Below are 20,956 nucleotides of genomic sequence, written 5' to 3'. Positions count from 1 at the left end.
ATCAAAGCATGACTTAAATTGGAAACCAAACTCCGCATATACAATTTCCTACATACTTCATGCCGTACCGTAGCAGTAAAAGTATATGACGCATTAAATACTTGTACCCCATGGTACAGCGACTGTGCACGTGCCTTGCATGCACCGACGTGAACGCAGTTGAATAAAATTAAAAACTTTTTATTTTTAATTTTTTTACTTACATATGGTTAATTTATTTTTAAAACTGACATAATAGGTAAATTAATAAAAAGAAAAATTCATATCTTAGTATAATTAATTAATAATAAACGTGATTAATTACTATAAATAGAGTGAGCGTGGTTTGGTCGGGATTTCCAAATCTGGCTTCCCAACATTCCTTCCATCCTGACCGTCCATTCAGAAACGTTACAGCCGTTGATTAATTTTCGCTCGCTTCTTCCACCTGGGGTTCAGAAATATCTCCAGACAAAAAGTAGTGTAGAAAGTCTGTGGTAGAAACCAATCTTGCAGTAAAATTACAAAACCACGACAAGTACGTGAAAAAAGAAAGTACCAATTCTTGCATCAAGACAGCTCCATGAATGTACAACGAAGAAGATGACGACATAACCATGAAAGCACTCGATCACAATCGAATCAAAAAAATAAATTACCAAACGAAAGGGGTTTCTTAATCGCCATTGTCGATTTTCGTTTCTGTTAATCTAATTGATGAATTAATCGATGATCAGTGCTTCTTTTTGCCGCCGGAGAAGATGGAGCCCAAGCCGAAGAGATTGGCCGGAGGGACGTTGAGGATCGGAGTGATTTTAACCGCCGTGGTGTTTGAGTGGAAGCTTTTCTTCAATGGCGGTTTGGAGGAGGAAGAAGGTTGTTTGAGAGGGGAGAATTTTGAGGAATTTTGCTTTGGAATATTTGGGGAGCGTTTTCCGGCGCCGGAGGAAGTAGAGCCGGTGGAATTGCTCCGGGAAAGAATCGGCAACGGGCAGAGCGTGCCGCCATAGCCGCTGCCGCAGTTGAGGCTGGAGCTGCGCTTAATCCGCCAGAATGAGGGTTTGTAGCTGTGGTGCTTTTCTTCGCCGTCGGATGAATTGTCTGGAAACTTGGTCGGAGGAGGATCGTCGATTTGCCTCGCCGGCGGCGGCGGCGGCGGCCGTGATTTTCTTACATGAGGTGGTGGTTTTTGCTTGATCTGGATTGGGAGAATCTTGCCGTCGGAGAAAAGCTCGTCGGCGGAGGAGGACTCCTGGTCGAAGCTTTCCCGGAAGACGCAGAAATCGAAGTCGCCGGCGGCAGGATTTGAGGGAAAGCAGTGGTCGTCGGAGATGGGGATTGGAACGGCGTCGTTTTGGGAGATTAGATCGTGTGAGAAGGAGTATCTAGGGCTGTCAGGAACCCCTCCCATTAGTGCCATAGCGGAATTGAATTCGATTCAATTAAAAAAATTCTGATAATATCTGATCAAGAACAACAACGTAGAGATTTGAGAACACAGACAGGCTGTAAGAAATGGGATTTATTCAAGAAAGAGTGGAGGGGAAGATTAATAATGAAAGAATGGAGCTTGGAATTGAAGACAAAACAAAACAAAATGTCGTAATAAAATTGACAATACATATAATTTGAGTGCCCTTTGAGAAAAGTATACGAATTTTACTTATGACGACGTGGGAAGATGATATTAAATGCCAATCATATCATATCATATCATATATATGGTCACTGCCTATATCTATATATACCTTTTCTGTAAATTCAAATCGACACTTGCACTACAATATATATATATATATAGTAATTAATGTTTTTACAGTTCAATTATGCAAAGTGAAATAAATGTTAACGGTGGTTGAGATTAGGGTTGAGTGAGGGACAAAGTGAAGAGGAAGACATGTGCTTCAAACAAACCCAAATAATTCCCATGCCAAACATTTGGGACACATGATCTGCCCAAAAAGTAGCCCACTTCCACATCTGGATATATCTTCTATAAACTAATATTTCTTGAAAAATAAAATAATTCACTACAAAGAATTGCAATGGTTTCATTTTGGTACAAAATATAATAAATAATAACAAAGTTGTAGACTTTATTATCTGCTCCATGAATCATGAGAGAACACAACACAACTTCATATCGTAAACTTGTGCATCACTGAATTGGAAACTCATAATTATAACGTAAAGGATCAAATTTTCAAAACCTGTCACCATCGAATCAATAGTAAGATCAACATATACATATATATATATATATATTTATTTATTTAGAATCAATTATAGCTATAGACTATGGTAATAATCTGAGATGAATGATAAATATTAAAGATGGGTTGAGAAGGAAGTACTCTGATTGCCTCACCCATCTATGGAAGGAAAAGTACAATAATGGGCCCATAGGCCCATTATTTCTTCCTTGATGATGCCCACACTCAGAAATTTTATTTATTTATTTTTCATCTTAATTTTTTCTTAATTGATTATATTGTTAGCAAAATATTTCAATTAATTGGAACCACTAGGCCATGTGACCAAAAACCCTTTATTGAATGTTCTTATCTGTTATGTGTATCTTTTTAGCACCCCTTCTTATCCAAAGCATGAATTAGTGGATGCTTAAAAGGTTTAGTATTTTATTTTTAATTTATTTCTCTGATTATTTATTTATATATATATATATTTTTATTATTGGGCCAGGCAACGCATAGTGATGGGCTAAAGGCCTATTAGTAAAATAGAATCTATAAGAAGAAAACAAAGCCCATCAATTTGAATATTTTATTTACCATTTGACCCTTCTGTGAACATACACTATACGCAATCTGTGAATGTTGAATCGAATTCCAATCGCCCAATCAAATTCAAATATTGTTCAACCATAACAAAAACTTCCCCAAATCCAAAATCTCAAACCCGAAATACCCTTCTTCTGTGCTGTTCATCTCCCTCCCGGGGTCTTGATTTGTCAAGATCCTGGAAATCTCGAAAGTGTATAGCATTTTTTAAATTTGATTGGGCAGGGGAGGGGAGGGAAACCATGAATCCGAACTGGGAACTGAGGAATTGCTGCCGGCATGAGCAAGTAGTGTTTCTTGCCTCCATTGGCGTCTTCACTGTGGTTATACTTGCTGTAAGTTCTTTGCTGCGTTTGATTTACCTTTTTGTCAGTGAAGATTCACCCTGCTTTTTGCGAGTGCTTTACAAATGCATATGTGCTTTATTTGAGATTTTTTCTGCTTTCCTTTTGGGGTTTCTGTTTTTCTAAATTTTTTTGTAGTTAAGCTTTTTCCTGCCACTGTATCAACTACTAATAGAACGAACGTTGTCGCGATTTGGGGAGGAGTAGAGTTATAAGGATTTAGATTGCGAAATTGAGATGTTTTTGGATTTGGAAAAGTTGAAGAAACAATGGCTGAGAAATCAAAATTAAGGCAAACAACAAATGTAGAAAAGTTATCTGTCACACAAATTCGAATAATCAGAATACAGAGTATGAACTTCTCCAAAAACTTGAGAAATTTGTGCTTAAAACTTAAGTATGAATATTACAACTTAAAGTTGAATGTGCTCTGTTGTGAAGTTTAAGTTGAAGTTTGATGGATTACTGGATATCCAAGATCAACAGTGGTGATCGAACTTGTTGAGTTCGCCGGGGGGGTCTAAGGGGGCCGCCTATATTTTTGGACCAATACCTTTTCTGCATCGTTGGCTCGTTAGGATTTTATGTTTACGCCTATTAATACTCAATGTATCCTATCAAAACTTTAGTTATATTTATATTAATGAAAATGTATAATTTGGCGCTTTCGTAGGTTCGTTGAACTAGTCACCAAATTTCGACTTTCTTTCGTGTATGTGTGTGTGTGATCATCTTGATTTCCATTACTTTCGTTTCTGAATGAACATGCTGTAAATTTCATCTAAAGTTGTGCTTAATAAATATCTCAACTACTTGGATATGTATATAAGATATCTAATTAACTTTCATAAATCGAGCAACAACTTGGGGTTCACGCACTAATTGGCCTTATACTTAACTATTAGTAAAGTCGTCTGGTTTTGGAGTTCTGAATTAAATTCTCGAACCAATGCTACAAGATCTTGTACTAAATTTGAAAATCTAAAGTAGAGATCGTGGTAGGCTTGTTTTTTGTGTCTTGAACCTGTAAAGTAGAATATATGTTAGAAAATTGAAGACCTGCATCGCTATTACATATTTGAGTCGACCTTTTGGCTATTGTGGCAGTTATGGAGGACATTTTTGCTCACACCTTTTAAGCTCATCACCGTATTTCTTCATGAAGCCAGTCATGCAATCGCTTGTAAGCTTACGTGCGGCGAGGTAAAAGGCTTATTACCACAATATTTTTCTTACATCGGTTGAAGCTGCCATTGTTTGCTCTTACAAATGCTCTCTTCTATTGTATCTAGGTGGAGGGCATCCAAGTTCACGCTAACGAAGGGGGCATGACTCAAACGCGCGGCGGCGTGTATTGGTTGATCTTGCCAGCTGGATGTAATTTTCTTGTCCTTATCACCCATTCGATCGTGCCCTCAATTTTATGTTTTGTAATTGCATTCTTTTATAGATCTTGGCTCATCCTTTTGGGGCATGGCTCTTATACTCGCGTCAACAAATCTTCTGACTGCGAGGATTGCTGCCGGCTGTCTTATTCTTTCGCTTGTGATTGTACTCTTTATCGCCAAAAATGTAAGACCCTTGAAAAGTAATCTGACGCCTTAACTTTTGTTTGCAAAAAATTGACACGGACTGGTCCCGAGTACACATGATAAATTATCTTAGCCGTTTAATACAACTTAACGATTTCTTTGGCATTGAACAGTGGACGCTGCGCGGGCTTTGTATAGGTAAGCTGATCGACCACTCCTACACTTAAACTGCAATTGAATTCAAGAAAATTCGGTACATTGATTCTTTTTGTGTTGTCTGATTACCAGGATTCATAATTTTTATAGCTATTATCTGGGTTCTGCAAGAAACAACAAAAGCCCGTATCCTTCGATATGTTATTCTCTTCATTGGTATAGATTCATCCGGTTTACACATTCGATGCTTTTTTTTTAAAAAAAAAAAAAAATCATCTTTACACTTATTCGTGTTGCTCATCGTTTCTTTGCTGAACGGCAGGTGTGATGAATAGCCTGTTTTCGGTCTACGGTATAAATTCCTCCTCATAATCTCTGTATAACCGATTTTTTTAGGCAAACAGACACTGTCTGATGATTATTTTTGTGTTTCAGACATATACGATGATCTGATATCTCGAAGAGTTCACTCGAGCGATGCTGAGAAGTTCGCCGAGCTCTGTCCCTGTCCCTGTAATGGAGTCGGATGGGGAATCATCTGGTATGTACAAACGTTCATTAAAGTTTAACGAGATCGAGCTTAAACAAAAATTCGGGACATTGTCTGAACCTTGTTCTTCTTCCTGCAGGGGAATGATATCCTTCGTGTTTCTGTGCGGGTCGATATACCTCGGACTTGTAATCTTGTCTTGATCGATGTTCATTTCTTGCACCATTATTTTTTCCCAAACTGTTTTAATGTGATTAATTTGGCTTTGTTTTCTTTTCAAGGAATGTGTTTGTTTGTTTTTTAGTCTTTATTATTTTTACATTGTATAATCTCTTACATTAAAATTATTGAATGCTAAGTTGGAGATGTGATTGTAAATTGGGTCTTACCGGTGAGTAATGAAGTATTTGTAAATCGAGTTACAATGCAACATATATTTAATTAAATTTAATCTAATATAATAACTAACAAGAAAAATACCAACAAATCATAAACACTGGAAGAATAATAATCTCTTACTCCTCCAAAATTCAAACAACATTTGAAAGACCCAACCAAACACACCCTTACAGATTCAATCAATTCACTTCCAACCATACCGAATTCAATTGAATTTCCCAACCCAACGGACGGCTGGGATTGATTGGAATAACAAAGGGTCGTGATCGGACGGAATATACTCATCGCATCTTATCCATTCTGAACAATGCCCATTCCTATTTTTTATTTTTTATTTTTTATTTTTTTACACCAAAGCACATTTGGTCGAATCACCGTTCGGCTATATTAACACATTTTCACTAATTTAGTGTTATTCATTTTTCAAAAAACATCATATCAAATATATTTTTTTTCTCGCAAAACATCAAATCAAATACTAAATTTTTACTTTTTTTTCAAACTTCCAAATTTTTAAAAACTTCTATCTAAACAAACCTAAATTTTCCATTCAAAAATATTTCCATATATAAATAAATAAATAAATATACTCTCTATGTCTCATAATTAAATATTCATATGTTTTTTACACGTAGTTTTAAAAATATTAGTATTATATTGGGATGTAGTATAAATAAAATAGAAATGACGAAAATAATCTTATTAATATGTGCGATATAAAAGTAATGATATTTGTGTAATATATTTTAAATTGTAAGAGTATTTGTAATGTGAGGTAGACAGTATAGTTACTAAAAAATGAAATAGATATTTTGTTATGAGACAAACCAAAATTAAAAAATTGAATACTTTGTTACGGGAAGGAGGGAGTATAATAATTTTATACGATAAGTATTTTCGGGGAATGCGATACCGCCCAAAACACGCTTTTTACTTTATTTGGGAATTTCGAGCTATCTCGCGATAGCGACTTCCTCACCTCAATTTGCAATTTGCATATCCGAAATTATCTACGGCCGCACAGCACATGGCGCGGTGGATATTACAATGATGCCTACGTTGGACCAATCCTTAACTCCTAAAATCGCATTTCCAGATAACCTCAGGACGACAAAAACATTTTTCCTCTTCTCATATATGGATATAGTGCTGAAAAAACATATAGTATTTGCTAATGACCAACATTTGTATATTAGTAATTTTAATATATAATTTAGGTAAGCAGCACTCATTTAATTTCAATTTTCCAATTTGATATAATGCCAAGAAAAAATTTGAATAGTATGATATCAAAAAGGTTATTAATAGAAATATCTTTCTTTGTTTTTTAATATCACGTACAAGCTCCAACCAAATATATATTTAGTATATACTACTATTATTTATTTATTGTAAATAATTTCTACACACTTTTAATTTTTATTCCTTTATATTATATTTATTTACAAAATTTAAACATATTACGGCAATTTGCCAATTTGCATGTAAATAAACATACATATATAAATAATAATTTGGATTTTTTCAAAAAAAACCTCAAATAACATTCCATACTAAAATATAAATCCAAAATTATAGTCGAAAGTGGACGTGATTGCTTTGATCACCAGTGTCACGTGACATGCAAGAAAGATTTAGGTGAATACATTAGTTGCTTCTAGATTTCAAATGGCATTAATATTTTTACCAAACTGTCCAAAGCACAACTCTTCAACGTTATATTAAATGACTACATCAAATTTGACACTAATAATTTTGTATTAATTAATATGGGAAAATAATTTAGCCCTAGAGATTTACAATGTAACTATCATGATTAATCAAAGTTATTAGATTACCTATTAAATTGTAGTATTCCAATTTCAATATTGGATTTACTATATTGGGCGGTCCGGGATCCGAAACGAAAATAAATCTGGACCATTCATGGAGTGGGGACCACTCTATATCAGTCGTGGATACGTCAGGTGTGAAAGTCCCGAGATTCAGCATTCTATCCAGAAGGGTGTGGAGGTCCCACACGCTGACGCTGCCGCCGTTACCGTTTCCGATTAATGTCAACACTTTGTCCGACGTCACCCCACCGCCTCACCGCACCGCCGTTACATTTAACGCCGTTTATCTCTCTCTCTCGCACAGAGACGCACCACCATTTCCCTCGCTCTTGATCGTTGCATTTAAATATCAAACCTTCCGATTTCCAATGGACTCCCATCTTTCATCTTCGTCTTCATCTTCATCTTCTACGGCTGCTACTTTTTCTGCTGATTAGTCGAAATTCTGGTAGCGGTAATTCAAATGGGATCGGAAGTCGCCGGAATAGTTAAACTGAAGTGCTCCGTTAAGAACTACGACTGGGGAAAGGTCGGCAAGGAATCAACGGTGGCGCGATTGTACGCCAAAAACACCGGCGAAGAGGCGGCGGACGACGGGGACAAGCCATACGCTGAATTCTGGATGGGGACTCACCAATCGGGGCCGTCGTACGTGGTTTTGCCAAACAGCGGCGCCGGATTCGCGAACGAGGATCGGAAAAAACAGAGGCACTGCGATTTAGTAAGTCTCAAGGATTGGATTGAGCGGAATCCTAGCGTGCTCGGTGACTTGAAGTCGGCTTCAAATCTGCCTTTCCTCTTCAAGGTAGATAACTCAATTTCAATTTCAGTTTCTGTTGCTGTTCGTGTCGTCGTAACCGCCGTGCTCTCTCCACGTCGGAAATGAATGAATCCATTAGGTTCTGTCGGTGGAGAAGGCGCTGTCGATACAGGCGCATCCGGACAAGGCGTTGGCGGAGATTCTTCACAAGGAGCGGCCGGAAGTGTACAAGGACGATAATCACAAACCTGAGATGGCTTTGGCGGTCACTGAATTCGAGGCTTTGTGCGGATTTGTCTCTCTCGAGGTAGTTCAGTTAGTTAATCTTCATGTTCATGTTCATCTCCTCAATTCAACCAATATTCATCTAGTCCTTGGGAAGTAGTTCTTGTTTGATCTATGAGTATGAATGATTTGATCGATCTCTCTTGTGCTTAATGCATTCTCTGTTTTATTTGACTTCATTAAGGAGCTCAAGACTGTCGTCCAAAACGTGCCAGAGATCATCGAAGTGATCGGCAGCTCGTCTGCAGAACAAGTGCTAAAACTAAACGACAAAACCGGGGAGAACATATCGAAACAAGTCTTGAAATCACTTTTCTACGAACTCATGTCCGCAAGTGAGGCTGTGATATTTGAGGCAATCGCAAATTTGATAAGTCGACTTAACTTGAAACACGAGGTACGCGAGAAAGACCATTCTTGAGACATTTTCAGCATAAATCCAACTGTTCTTGAGGTTTCTTGTCTGAATAGGTGAGAGAGTTAACAGACAAAGAAGAGCTTATCCTGCGGCTTGAGAAGCAATACCCCGGAGATATTGGTGTTCTAGCAACTTTTCTCTTCAACTACGTGAAACTGAATCCCGGCGAAGCTTTATACTTGGGAGCAAACGAGCCTCATGCCTATATACACGGAGAATGCATCGAGTGCATGGCCACATCAGATAATGTCGTACGAGCAGGCCTCACCCCAAAGGCTCGGGATGTTGAGACACTCTGTTCCATGCTAACCTACAAACAGGCAGTCATTATCCTACAATCACGACAAAATCAATGCCAATACCATCATCCATTTGCGCGATTAACTCAATGTTTTCTTGCAGGGTTTTCCGGAAATACTGCACGGGGTTCCCTCGAATCCTTATACTATGAAGTACCTTCCTCCATTTGATGAATTCGAGGTTGATCAATGCAATCTCCCCAAAGAAGAATCTACTGTATTTCCTGCAGTCCCGGGCCCTTCTGTTTTTGTGGTTGTGGCAGGAGAAGGCAAAATAAGCACAGCCACCTCCGGGGATGTGATTACTGAAGGCGACGTACTGTTTGCTCCTGCAAACTCTAAGATCACCGTGGAAACTGTTTCCGGTTTGAGTTTATACAGAGCCGGAGTGAACAGCAGAGTTTTTGAGAGATGAAATATGGGCAGCAGCAAGTGGGAGCTTTCCATTCTCTTTTATGTAAGAGTAGCAATCAGATTAGACTCAAATCTGTACTCATACATTATATCAAGAAATAAAAAAAACGAAATAACGAGCGTTATTGGCTTCGTCATACTCCATACCTCCTTAGCTTAATTTTGGTGCTCTGGATTCTACAGGACATGATTTTTGGTAAAATATTTATGCATGTAATCTAGAAATTTCACTATAAGGCAACCTTGAATATCGATAAAAGAACACAATAGGCATTGTAACAAGAGGCCTTGCATTCATCACTTTTGGCACAGAAACATTGTGATTTAAGACGGAAAGAGTTTTCTAGGTGTCAAAATCTTAAACATATCAAGAACTAACAACTAACTACAGCTTAAATTAAATTAAGTAATAAGAGCAAATCGCTAGCTGCCTCAACTTCATGGCTCTGTGACAGGGTAGTCGAACACAACATCTCTACCTGAAAGTTTCCTGTAGACACCGGAAAATGCTTCCAGCTTATTCTCAGTGTCGTTTTTGGCTTTTGGATCCAAGAAAACCTGCATATATGAAGAATCAAATGTTACATAATTACTAAGAGGCTTCATATGCAATAGATCCGATAAATTAAAGATCATCAGAAAAGAAGTAACCACCTTCATGATCTTTGATCCATCATGTCTGTATCTAACACGTTTCCCAACAATTTCAGCTGGGTAAACAATATCCTCAAGCATAGCTTCATGCACGGCAGTAAGTGTGCGGGATCGAGGCCTTTGAACAGAAGAACCCTTCTTTGGCGGGTGCAGCATCCGCCTGGTAGCAATTAGAACAACTTCCTACACACACACATAACAAAAAATCAGATAAACATCTGAAGGGTAACCAGATAGAAATTTTCTTAGCCTAAGTGGCAGTGAAAGAGAGAGAGGAATATATCTTCAAGACCCGAAAGACATATAACATCTCCACAACAAAAACAATTGCAGCAGTAATTTATAATGTGCATTTTGTTTAGACATTGCCGGTTTTACCTTCCCACTGAACTTCTTTTCCAGCTCTCTCACCAGTCTAGGATGGATCTTGCGGAAAGATTTCCTCAATCGGTAGGGGACATGGATCACAACAGCCTTCTTACTTCCAGGAACATCAATTTGCCTGCAGCATCAAATGTATGCATAAATATTATATCATGCTAAAAAAGAGAACACAGAACATTTAAACAATGAGACACCTACAAGGCAGAGTTGATGTAAAGGTCTTTCAGGTCACCCTTTATCTCTTGGTTGGAATTTTCCAAGTCAAATAAAGCCTGGAAATAAATTCAAAACGCATAACTTTACAGTAAAACCCATAAAAAATTCAGGTACAGTAGCATAAACAAATTTAGCAGCATCAAATTGATGTGAACCTGGGCAACATTCTCTTCAAACTCAGTGGGATCAGCATTCTTGTCCTTGTGAATCTTTTGTAGTGCAGTGTACATCTTGAAACTAAGCAAGAAAATGCATTTAATAAATGCTAATTTCGACTAGAAATCCTAATATTTGTGTTGTCATTTTTTTTTTTTTTTTTCCTGAATAATTATTTGGCTAATTTAAAAAGCAAAGGTAAATGGAAAAATGCATCCCAATATTAGTGCCTACGTACAATGAATCAGACGAATTACCAGCCGAATTCACCTAGTTTGTATCATGTTACATACTTCCTCTTCGATGCTAACAAGCACGAAAGGACTCATCGTACCAATTTTCCGATAACCAAATAACCGATATGCGCAGCGTAATTATAGCATCAAATTCACATCGACAATTCATTGAAAGGCATTCATAAACATCTGAATAAAGGCTGAACATACAATCCAGACTATCAACGTTCCAAACTTCCTCAAAACCTACCCTACATTACCACCCGCCCTATGAAACTCAAATATTCGCATGAAAAAAATAAAATGAATAATAATAAAAATAAATTATAAACACCTAAACCCTAGAAATCGCGGCTCCATCAGGTACCTTGCAGTGAAAAAACGGCAGGGAAATGTGGCGGAGCTCCGACGTCGAAAGCAACTCGCGGGATGTAGCTATGCAAGCGGAGGGAGCCAGACTTTTCAGAGATGATTTATACCTCATAAACCCTAATTCGGCGACGGCCGCAATTTAGATAATCCCTTCTTAGTTAAATTCCATTTTAACCCCTGAAAGTTTCAAAATGATCACTTTCGTCCTTTCGCAAGAAAAAATGATGCAGTTTTCTAATTAAAAACTATATTTTGTTTGAATTTTAAATATATATAATAATAAAATATATTAAAATATTGAGTTAGTTTGTTTTACTTTTTAATTTGAGAATTTTTTATATTATATAGTCAAAAGATAATACTTCATCCGTCCAATTGGAAGAGTGACATTTATTTTTTGCACTAATATTTTGAATATTAGTATTATATTGGATGATAGTAAAAAAAAAGTAAAAATACCTTTATTAAATAGTGTAATATAAAAGTAATGATATTTGTGTAATATATTGTAAGTTGAAAGAGTATTTATTATGTTAGGTATACAGTACAATTACCAAATTAGGAAATTGTAGTTTTTGGGACAGACGAAAATAAAAAATGATAACATTTAAATGAGACGGAGAAAGTATATACTTTCTCCTCATTCTAAAACAATAATCTCATTCTGATTATTTTTGTTCACTCAAAAGAATAGTCTTGTTTATATTTTTTTTTTTTGTAACAAGCTTCCCACATTTTTACAAAGCTATATCTATTTTTTTATAATAATTACATAAAAAAGTAAGGATATTTTGATCTTTTAGTAATATTTTTACACTTACTATCAATATAATACTATTAATTCTTAATTGTCGTGTCAATCCTAAATATCTTTATTGTTTTGAAACGGAGAGACTATATATACGGACAATTCCACCAAAGAAAAATTATTAAGCAAACAAATTCATTATATTTCGAATTTTGGATTGTTTCGAATTTTTAGTATAGCGAGTTAAATTCGAACCAAAATTTAAATTTCAATTTAAGGAATCGAATTTTTAAATTTGGAATATTTTAGTCTAATAACAATTCTTTTTTGAATTCCTAAATACTGATTAAAATATATGGAGTATGCTTGAATGAGTATTACACAACCAGAGGTCCGGTCAATACTGAATCTAACCGCAGCAGCAAGTAATCCGACAACCCTACAAATAAAAATTCATCTTCCTCAAACCCCATGTTTGGCATCTAAACGACACAATCAATCATTTCTCCAAAATCACAATATATCAATAAAGAAATGGCTAAGAATCTAGAGCTGTCTGAATCTGCATCTCTGTGTCTGAACATAACATGGCTTTTATCTATGAATCCCACTCTCTGTTTTCCCCCGTTTTGCAGCCACGGCTTTGGTAATTATGTGTGCAAGAATTCCAATGGGGCAGAACATCAGGCAGAGTGTCACTGAATGCCTCGTCTCCAAACCCTCCTCCACCCCCTCGAAGTAAACTTTTCTGTTTCCATAAAAATAATAAAATTTTTAATTAAAATAATATTTGATGTGATATAAATAAATATTTTTTTTTCAGACCTCGCGGCGAAAAGATCCACGGCCAGTAAGTGAATCCAGGCCGAAGCCAGTGTCATTTCAGAGGAGAACATTGTCGCGATACCTGGAAGCTGATCGAACACACATACAAAACATGTACTATGAACTTTGTTCTTACATGGATTAATAATAATTGGTCGTAGGAAGAAATAATCGAACCTCGGGTAACCAGTATTTGCTGCCGAAGATTAAGTGGACAGTGTCCGGCGTCCACGACAAGTAAAGTAGGTAACCGTACAATGCGCCGAGGATGACGAACGGTGCGCTGCTTGCCGACACTTTTTTTGTCTGTGCCGGCAATGTATATTCTTGTAAGCCCATCGCACGATAACAATGTTGTAAATATATTATTAATCAGCTCATTGTAACATTGTTTGAATTTACTTTAAAAATTATTTTAAAATTAAATATATATGTGTATTATAGGCTTCGTTTTAGATAAATTGATTTTTTATGTTTTAATTTTTTGTAATGAATATTTGATTTTTTATTTTTTATTTTTTCACTTTTATAGAAGTCATTTTCTATTGTTTATTATTATTTTTAAAAAATATGCAATTTTAAAATAATATTGGATGAATAAAGACATAATTAATGCTTACAAATTCAGATCGGGGCGCGGCGACCATTAAGGTGTAGAACGGGAGAACGGCAACGGTACCCCATGTAAATGCGCTGCCAGCGATCTGCGAACTCGGCAGCCCTTCAAACAATTCACGATAGGAATGAGAATGTAAATAATTATATAAGGCGTAAGATTATTGCAAGAAATAAGGAATTATTACATGAAGCATGTATTGCGGAATCTCGTCGGATAGCGACGGATATTGTGGAGTGGCGGAGGAATCTCCGGTAGGGTTCCGGCGGCACCATTGTACGGCGGAGGCTGCTTTTCCGATCAGAGACACGCAACTTTAATTTGCAGAGAGTATATTAAGTAACCGATCAGTGTAGGAACTGAATCAACCCTAGAAAACCTCGAAATTAACGAACTGTACCTTAATTGGGGTAGAGAGTTGTGGTCGGAAAAGACAGGAAGACATCGCCATGGTGGGATGAATATGATCAATGTTGAGGTATGTTTTTTCTTTTTTTTGAGGTCTGAATTTATGGAGAAGAAAGGAGGGGAGAGTGGTAATAATGCTTACCTGGAGATGCCCACTAACCAACAAGAAGTCAATTAGGCACAGGGGAAAATAGTATGATGGGTGACAGATGGGCTAACAATAAATGTTAGCCAAATCAAAAGCGACAACGTTATTGGACACGAAAGAACTCTTACCAGAAACCACCTTTTTTTTTTTTTTTTTTTTTTTTTTTTTTCCGGTTCAGTGCGGTTTAATTACACCAAACGGCTCTCCCTAACGCACATGGACCGGTCGTGACTTCACACGTGGCGCACATGCAATGCTCGATGCTGCCGATGCGCATTTCAAGATTTTTTTATTTTTTTTAAATGAAATTTGGGGATGGCACGTTGTTAATCTTATTTTTCTGAAAAGTTTGCACTAAAGAAATATGAACGTGACCTAATTAGCTGAGGGTCGACAAAGATTGGGTTATATACGATTTTATTTTAAAGTGTGTACGTGGCAGTTGCAGTGAGATTACACGTGCTATATATGTATATATAAAAGTTGGTTTTGTTTGAATGGGGCGGTTTGTAAAAAGGCAACACATAAAATTGTTTCCAAGGAACTAAAATTAATAAAGTTTGAAAGAGAAGTTTATTTAAGTGTTGTTGAATTGTTATTGGCACCAACATATAGAAAATATCATGATTTTTGAATGCCTGTAGATGCGTGTGACGTGGCCAAGTCTAATCAAAGAAGAAACGCGTATTTCAGCTTCTTATTTTGCAACAATTAGTCATTTTTATTTTTTATTTTTTATTTTTTATTTTTTAAGGAATGGATTGATGATGTGAGAATCAACGATGTTATTTGTAGATATATATATATATATATATGTTGCAATATGTTGGACAGCTTTGCAAATTAGGCTAGTTTGATAATGTACATTAAAAAATTATTGTATAAGATATTTTAAGTTGAAAAGAAGCTGACAATGCTTGAACGTGAAAGAATAAATTAATAATGGTAGAACAAGCGACATTAAAATTTTGTAATGACAACAAAATCTTTAATGCACTAATTAATTTTGATAACATTTATTAGGTGTGCGTAGGTCAACTTATATACTATTAATTTTTGTTTTATTTTAATTTCCAATCAAATCTCTATCATGCAGTCAGTATAGTTCTTTTTTCTTAAAAAAAAATAAAAAAATAGAAATATAGTAATTTTTACAAAATATTACTTAAATTAAAATTTAAAACTCAAGCCAAATCAAACAAATCTCTATGTTAAGTGAAACTTTGATTTCACTCTGAATTGAATCGGATTTAATTAAAACTAAGAACGAAGAGTCAACACCATTGATGGAGATAAGTCAACTTTGTTTCAAGCACTAATGATCCGATTTTATGGGATATATAGTGTATTTCTTTTGATTAATTTGAAAAAAAAAATTTGATTTAAATTTGATATGAAAATAATATTTAAAATATTTATAAAAAATGTATATATATATTTTTTTAAAATACTAAAGAATAAAAAATTGGAAATTTTGAGACAGAGAAATACACCATATATTTTATTTTCAATAAAAAATATTATTATTTACAATAGTAGGATACCAAAAATAATAATAGTTTTATTTTTATAAAATATAATATTAAAATATTATTTAAATTGATATTTAAAAAACATCATATTCAAATTAAAAACAAACAAAATTTTTAATATAATATTTAAAATATATTAGTACAATTAAATTAAATTATATTCAATTTAACTAATAAACACGAAAATACTAAAATTTGAAACAAAATCAAAATGAATAAATAAAAAAATTAATTTTATTTGTTTCGAATAAGCGGTTCTACGGTTAAAATGGACTATTTTATTTATCTTTAATTATAATAAACAATATATTTAAATTAAACTATACAAATTAAGCCCATGGCGGCTGGGATTAGTCGCTCCAAAGCGCGCAAGGCAGTGCAGTGCATTCCAGCATCCATTTCAGATCAGGGAATGTTTGATCTGATTTTTGCTTTCTTCGATTTCACGGTTATGCTATCAGATCCGGTAACATTTTGCGGTTTATTTAATATTTTTGGTGCAGGTTTGATGATGATTCAGTAGTCGGTGGGCAATGGCGTGGCGTAGTCCTACGTCAGGTAGATTTGTTCGTAATACGTTTGCAATTTGAGTTAACATGTGTGCTTGATTAAATGTGCGATGCGTAAGAGTTTGAATGTGATTTTCTTCTTAATGCTGCGAGGCGGCAGATTTATTCTTGGATTTCTATGTTGCGTCGATTCAAAATCCAGAGTCTAACAATGTTGTTTATGATATTTGAAATTTTAGAGTCTCTATTAGAATTTTGGTTCTTATTGAGGTATAACTTTTAAGGATGCTAGATGTCGGTTGCTGCTGGACTGTTAGCCTCACAAAACCTATTTTGCTGACGAAGTACCAAATGAATTCTTATTCATTGAATATGGATTTCTTATAGTTTTATAGTTTCATTTGGTGTTTATTTCAAGAGAATTTTGCATATCATATGTGGACCATGTGGTTGCCTCCTGGAAGTTGATTAGATTAGCCAATTAAATGTTTTCCTTTTCATTTCCTGTAATATTAGAAGCTATATCCATGTTTGTACAACGGATATTATTCCTTAATTTACATGGAGGGGTTTACTATTATATAATCTACATCCAATTGCCCGTGTGATGAGTTTACATGTTTAATGCCAGATAAACAGAGTTGTATAGAACATAGAAATTTGGTGTGGCACCAGATATTAGATTGAAGCTTACAGGATGCTCATGTTTGTCAAATGTAGATGTTGCTTTCAAGAACTTGAAGTTTTCACAAAAGTGATTAATCTTGCAATACCTGTATGACACAGCAATGTTTTTCACAAGTCACCCCATTTACATTTGGATCTCCTCCACCAAGAACCAAAAATCCTTTAACGTGCAAGCCTTTTGATGTTGATAACATAAGCTCCATAAGTTCATCATCTTCTGATTCAGCTGTGCCAAGATTTGTAAATAATTGAGAACAGCTAGTGAAGAAACAAGCAGCTCTTAGGGGGAAAAGATCGAAATACTTATAGTTTGATACATAATCAATTGTCCATCTTTGTCTTTGCCTCATAAACTGCTTCAACTGGATGTACAAAACAATGAATGACATATAAAAGCATGCAAATGTTGGTGAATTGGAGGTATATAAGAGTCGAGCATTGCCATAGATAGCTTCGTTATAGGAAATTCTAGTTGATTATTTAAGTTGATGAGTAACACATTTTTATCCAGAGCTGATAGTTCAGAGAGTTCATATGTAAATATGGTAATGCCATGTTGAAGATTTCTTACCTTTTCTCCATTTGTTTGACAGCGTGAAAGTGCCTCGACTTCAGATTAAGCTGCCTTAATATAATTCCAGGTACAATTTAAGATTATGAAAGGCATTAGCTATTAGTGTTGCCAAGTTTTTACAAGAACACACGAGTTCAATTAACCATGATGAATGCTCGACATTTCTTAGTTAATTTCTCACTTACAGTCATCTATGGTGAAATACACACACATATATATATATATATCTGTCTGTATAAATATCCTATTTGCTTGAAAAGCTTTCGGTAAACGCTATAAACCGCCTTGGTATAGTCTACTAGTTTGATTCAAATTCAAGCTCTACACGGTAATGGATGTTTCTGTTTGTATTCTATACCGTTTTTAATGTTTTTGCTGTTTAATTTAGTAGTATTTCAGACCTTTTTCTGTTTCCCCATTGTAAATAGTAAAAAGCTAGAGAAAGAACTAGTACTATTCTATTTAGATACTATATTTATATTATTACCAATTTTAACAAAATAAAATATTCAATATTTAATTATTATTCATCATAATTATTAATACCTCACATAATTTTTTTTTTTCCTTCAAAATAAAAAGATATGTGTTAAGTAGTGATGCAATTTGGTCTCGCATAAGCTCAAAGCCTCCACCCAAACCCAAGCCCATAACAAAACTGCTACGCCCGGCATCACTTAAGAACATGAATAATAATAAGAATTTTTGCAGCCAATTTGGTTAGATGACAAACATTAGTTTGTAAACTGTGAGCTGGCCTAGCCCAGTCAATTGCCTGTTTTTGATTAATGGCTTCTTAAATTGTCAAGTTTTTAAAATTTCATTGCGTTTTTTTCTATGGTTTATTTTGTAATTTTTTATTATTTTAACTTTATCAGTTTTTTTTTTTTTTTATATAAGAATATTATATTAAATATTTCTTCCGCAAGAGTAATAAATTTATCTATGCTAAAAAAGTCAGTAAGCATGCATATTTGTTTTCGTTTTTCCCACAGCAAACAGACAGAACAGAACAGAGCAGAGCAGAAACCGTAGTGGGTATCGTGTGTTTGTAGTAGTTGTGATCAGAGTAGGACTTGAAATAATGGAATGGGAGTTGGCAATTTTTTGGTTTTATTAGTAGTTTCAACTAAACCTATTTCATACTATTAAAAATTTTAATTTAATTTATTAATCTGAAAATTCGTCCAAACAAATCCCAAGAACCTTCCCGACCTTGTGGCGAGGAGAGGCGGCGCGGCGCCCACAGACGAGCCGAGACGAGACCCACGAAACAAAACCAAAATCCGAAATCCGAAATGGTCGCCAACTGTTTTGGGAGCGGTCCAAACAGAGTCTCCAGAAAACCGGGAGTGGGAGGGCCCCACTTTCCCTTCCACCTCGGCCTCCACAATACGCGGCGATTCGACCGCCATCTGACACCCCACGCGCTACCCCACCACTCTTCACGTGGCATCATCCCTCACAACAAGACAACTCAATGTTCTGTCTCAGTCCGGCATGCACTGGATCACGATTTCATTCACTAACTTTATTTTTAGCTTCTCCAGGTCTACGATACCCAGACTGCTGACGATCACAGGCTTCTTTGCCCGTGTTATATTTGTTCCGCCGTGTTTCCCATACACCGCCAATGGGAGGCCCCGGAACACGCCCGTGTACCCACGCGCCCCCGGATGTTGGTGAGCCTGGCTATCCATGAATCTTGAAATCCTCCTCCTGTATTGTATTGTATTCCAATTCCATCCCCACTTAAACTACTGCCTGCGTCCCTGGTTTCTACTAACCCTTACCCACCCCCACCCCTACCCCCCATAAATACACACACAAATTCGATTAATTTTTCCTCGTCGTTCGAATTGGTATTTTATTTTATATTAATAAAAGTGAAATGCGGATAAGTTGCAACGGGTGTCGGGTGCTGAGGAAAGGTTGCAGCGACACCTGCAGCATAAGGCCGTGTTTGGATTGGATCAAAAGCCCCGAATCTCAGGCCAACGCCACCGTCTTCCTCGCCAAGTTCTACGGCCGTGCAGGCCTCATCAACCTCATTAATGGCGGCCCCACCCACCTCCGACCTGGTACGCTTCGCCTTCACCCCCTCTCATTTGATTAAGTGGTCTTCGATTTCTAATTCTGACGGTCTTTTTTTTTTTTTTTAAAATTTTTTTTTTGCAGCTATATTCACTTCTCTGCTGTACGAAGCCTGCGGGAGGATCGTGAATCCGATATACGGCTCCGCCGGCCTTCTCACCGCCGGAAACTGGCAGCTCTGCCAGAGGGCGGTGGAGGCCGTACTCAACGGCGCTCCGATTACCCCGCTGGCCGTCGACGCGGCGGAGACGAAGGCCGCGCCGCCGATGAAGGCGTACGACATTAGGCATGTGAACAGGGAGCTGAGTCAGCTCTCCGAGTCGAACAATCTGCACCGAGTCAGAAGACCGAGTCGTTTCAAGCGGTCCGCTAGGAACACGAATCGGAGGAGCCGTATTTGGGTCGGGTCGGGCGACGAGTCGGGTCGTGATGATGTCCACCGGTCGCCGAGCCACGACTCGTCGTTGAGTCACCAGTCTGAGGCGGCTGAGCCGAATGTCGAGAGGGAAAGCCGGGCGACCGAGAGCTTGGCTTCCGACGGCGCGCCGGAGCCGGCTCTTGATTCTTCCGGCGATGGAGACGTTGACTTAGATTTGGCCCTGGGATTCAAGTCGTTCAAACGCTGTAATAAGCCGCCGAAGGATTCGGCGTGGAAGGAAGGCGCCGCCGCTGGAAAGTCTAAAATAGAGCTCGGGCTCGACTACCCGGCTGCCTGAAATCGAACGGCGCCGATCAAATGTTTCGTTTTCCCGTGGAAACATCCTGGCCGTCTATCGTTAGGATTAGCCGTTGAGTAAATTTTTTTTTTTTGTTTTTTTTTTCTTAGTTAATGTAGTTGTAAAAAAGAAAAAAGAGAAATGCAATAAGTTGTGACTTATGACTTATTTGTTTGGCAAAACGCAATATTTCTTTTAGGTTAGGCAGAACATAACATAAAATTAAATTTAATCTAATGCAACAAAGAATTTGGCAAATTATTTTCAATAACTGGACTGGGCCATTTGAATGTATAACAGGTACAAGTTTTGGACTCTTGCCCAACTTATGGCCCACTAATAAAATAGATTTATGAGTGTGGTCGGGCC

The 20,956-nt window shown here is 36.6% G+C and overlaps 6 protein-coding genes across 7 annotated transcripts; 3 read left to right on the top strand and 3 right to left on the bottom strand.

Moving 5' to 3' along the window:
• Nucleotides 1-541: 541 nt before the first annotated feature.
• On the bottom strand, nucleotides 542-1,582 carry LOC127248764 (uncharacterized). Its single transcript, XM_051271280.1, has one exon. The coding sequence runs from the start codon at nucleotides 1,397-1,399 to the stop codon at nucleotides 713-715; it is 687 nt and encodes a 228-aa protein (XP_051127237.1). The 5' UTR covers nucleotides 1,400-1,582; the 3' UTR covers nucleotides 542-712.
• Nucleotides 1,583-2,806: 1,224 nt separating this feature from the next.
• On the top strand, nucleotides 2,807-5,680 carry LOC127248440 (uncharacterized). Its single transcript, XM_051270771.1, has 9 exons — nucleotides 2,807-3,115; nucleotides 4,232-4,327; nucleotides 4,417-4,501; nucleotides 4,575-4,696; nucleotides 4,830-4,854; nucleotides 4,945-5,028; nucleotides 5,135-5,164; nucleotides 5,248-5,353; nucleotides 5,442-5,680. The coding sequence occupies exons 1-9, from the start codon at nucleotides 3,023-3,025 to the stop codon at nucleotides 5,503-5,505; spliced, it is 705 nt and encodes a 234-aa protein (XP_051126728.1). The 5' UTR covers nucleotides 2,807-3,022; the 3' UTR covers nucleotides 5,506-5,680.
• A 2,194-nt stretch (nucleotides 5,681-7,874) lies between these two features.
• LOC127248637 (mannose-6-phosphate isomerase 2) lies at nucleotides 7,875-9,849 on the top strand. Its single transcript, XM_051271090.1, has 5 exons — nucleotides 7,875-8,341; nucleotides 8,436-8,603; nucleotides 8,766-8,978; nucleotides 9,053-9,319; nucleotides 9,402-9,849. Exons 1-5 carry the CDS (start codon nucleotides 8,000-8,002, stop codon nucleotides 9,711-9,713), a joined length of 1,302 nt encoding a protein of 433 aa, XP_051127047.1. The 5' UTR covers nucleotides 7,875-7,999; the 3' UTR covers nucleotides 9,714-9,849.
• Nucleotides 9,850-9,945: 96 nt separating this feature from the next.
• LOC127248638 (40S ribosomal protein S7) lies at nucleotides 9,946-11,876 on the bottom strand. Its single transcript, XM_051271092.1, has 6 exons — nucleotides 11,726-11,876; nucleotides 11,122-11,203; nucleotides 10,949-11,022; nucleotides 10,745-10,868; nucleotides 10,367-10,549; nucleotides 9,946-10,270 (listed from the first exon to the last, which is right to left on the bottom strand). Exons 2-6 carry the CDS (start codon nucleotides 11,194-11,196, stop codon nucleotides 10,151-10,153), a joined length of 576 nt encoding a protein of 191 aa, XP_051127049.1. The 5' UTR covers nucleotides 11,197-11,203; nucleotides 11,726-11,876; the 3' UTR covers nucleotides 9,946-10,150.
• Nucleotides 11,877-12,781: 905 nt separating this feature from the next.
• LOC127248734 (protein MAO HUZI 4, chloroplastic) lies at nucleotides 12,782-14,483 on the bottom strand. 2 transcript variants are annotated; one of them, XM_051271246.1, is made up of 6 exons: nucleotides 14,320-14,483; nucleotides 14,107-14,233; nucleotides 13,924-14,024; nucleotides 13,481-13,609; nucleotides 13,304-13,392; nucleotides 12,782-13,226 (listed from the first exon to the last, which is right to left on the bottom strand). In XM_051271246.1, exons 1-6 carry the CDS (start codon nucleotides 14,368-14,370, stop codon nucleotides 13,073-13,075), a joined length of 651 nt encoding a protein of 216 aa, XP_051127203.1. In that variant the 5' UTR covers nucleotides 14,371-14,483; the 3' UTR covers nucleotides 12,782-13,072. The 2 variants fall into 2 exon arrangements, with proteins under 2 accessions (XP_051127203.1, XP_051127204.1); XM_051271247.1 differs by having other exon boundaries at nucleotides 14,107-14,207; nucleotides 14,320-14,405.
• Nucleotides 14,484-19,602: 5,119 nt separating this feature from the next.
• On the top strand, nucleotides 19,603-20,755 carry LOC127248402 (LOB domain-containing protein 41-like). Its single transcript, XM_051270715.1, has 2 exons — nucleotides 19,603-19,858; nucleotides 19,956-20,755. Exons 1-2 carry the CDS (start codon nucleotides 19,669-19,671, stop codon nucleotides 20,585-20,587), a joined length of 822 nt encoding a protein of 273 aa, XP_051126672.1. The 5' UTR covers nucleotides 19,603-19,668; the 3' UTR covers nucleotides 20,588-20,755.
• Nucleotides 20,756-20,956: the final 201 nt, after the last annotated feature.

The sequence above is a fragment of the Andrographis paniculata genome, unplaced genomic scaffold (genome assembly GCF_009805555.1).
Source record: "Andrographis paniculata isolate CXL003 unplaced genomic scaffold, ASM980555v1 Contig34END, whole genome shotgun sequence".
NCBI classification, from domain to species: Eukaryota; Viridiplantae; Streptophyta; class Magnoliopsida; order Lamiales; family Acanthaceae; genus Andrographis; species Andrographis paniculata.
Note: the sequence above shows the minus strand (reverse complement) of the source record. Positions and strands in the feature narration are given on the sequence as shown.

Bases quoted from the DNA above. Each gene is read 5' to 3' on its own strand.
- LOC127248764 (XM_051271280.1), bottom strand. From the start codon at position 1,399: ATGGCACTAATGGGAGGGGTTCCTGACAGCCCTAGATACTCCTTCTCA.
- LOC127248440 (XM_051270771.1), top strand. From the start codon at position 3,023: ATGAATCCGAACTGGGAACTGAGGAATTGCTGCCGGCATGAGCAAGTA. The intron at 4,502-4,574 runs GTAATTTTCTTG...ATTCTTTTATAG, and splicing joins GTTGATCTTGCCAGCTGGAT to ATCTTGGCTCATCCTTTTGG. The intron at 4,697-4,829 runs GTAAGACCCTTG...GGCATTGAACAG, and splicing joins TACTCTTTATCGCCAAAAAT to TGGACGCTGCGCGGGCTTTG.
- LOC127248637 (XM_051271090.1), top strand. From the start codon at position 8,000: ATGGGATCGGAAGTCGCCGGAATAGTTAAACTGAAGTGCTCCGTTAAG. The intron at 8,342-8,435 runs GTAGATAACTCA...TGAATCCATTAG, and splicing joins ATCTGCCTTTCCTCTTCAAG to GTTCTGTCGGTGGAGAAGGC. The intron at 9,320-9,401 runs GCAGTCATTATC...GTTTTCTTGCAG, and splicing joins CCATGCTAACCTACAAACAG to GGTTTTCCGGAAATACTGCA.
- LOC127248638 (XM_051271092.1), bottom strand. From the start codon at position 11,196: ATGTACACTGCACTACAAAAGATTCACAAGGACAAGAATGCTGATCCC. The intron at 10,869-10,948 runs GTAGGTGTCTCA...TTGATGCTGCAG, and splicing joins CTTTACATCAACTCTGCCTT to GCAAATTGATGTTCCTGGAA. The intron at 10,550-10,744 runs GTAAAACCGGCA...GTGTGTGTGTAG, and splicing joins AAAAGAAGTTCAGTGGGAAG to GAAGTTGTTCTAATTGCTAC.
- LOC127248734 (XM_051271246.1), bottom strand. From the start codon at position 14,370: ATGGCGATGTCTTCCTGTCTTTTCCGACCACAACTCTCTACCCCAATT. The intron at 14,025-14,106 runs GTAATAATTCCT...AATTGTTTGAAG, and splicing joins TTCCGCAATACATGCTTCAT to GGCTGCCGAGTTCGCAGATC. The intron at 13,393-13,480 runs GTTCGATTATTT...GTGTTCGATCAG, and splicing joins GCAAATACTGGTTACCCGAG to CTTCCAGGTATCGCGACAAT.
- LOC127248402 (XM_051270715.1), top strand. From the start codon at position 19,669: ATGCGGATAAGTTGCAACGGGTGTCGGGTGCTGAGGAAAGGTTGCAGC. The intron at 19,859-19,955 runs GTACGCTTCGCC...TTTTTTTTGCAG, and splicing joins CCCCACCCACCTCCGACCTG to CTATATTCACTTCTCTGCTG.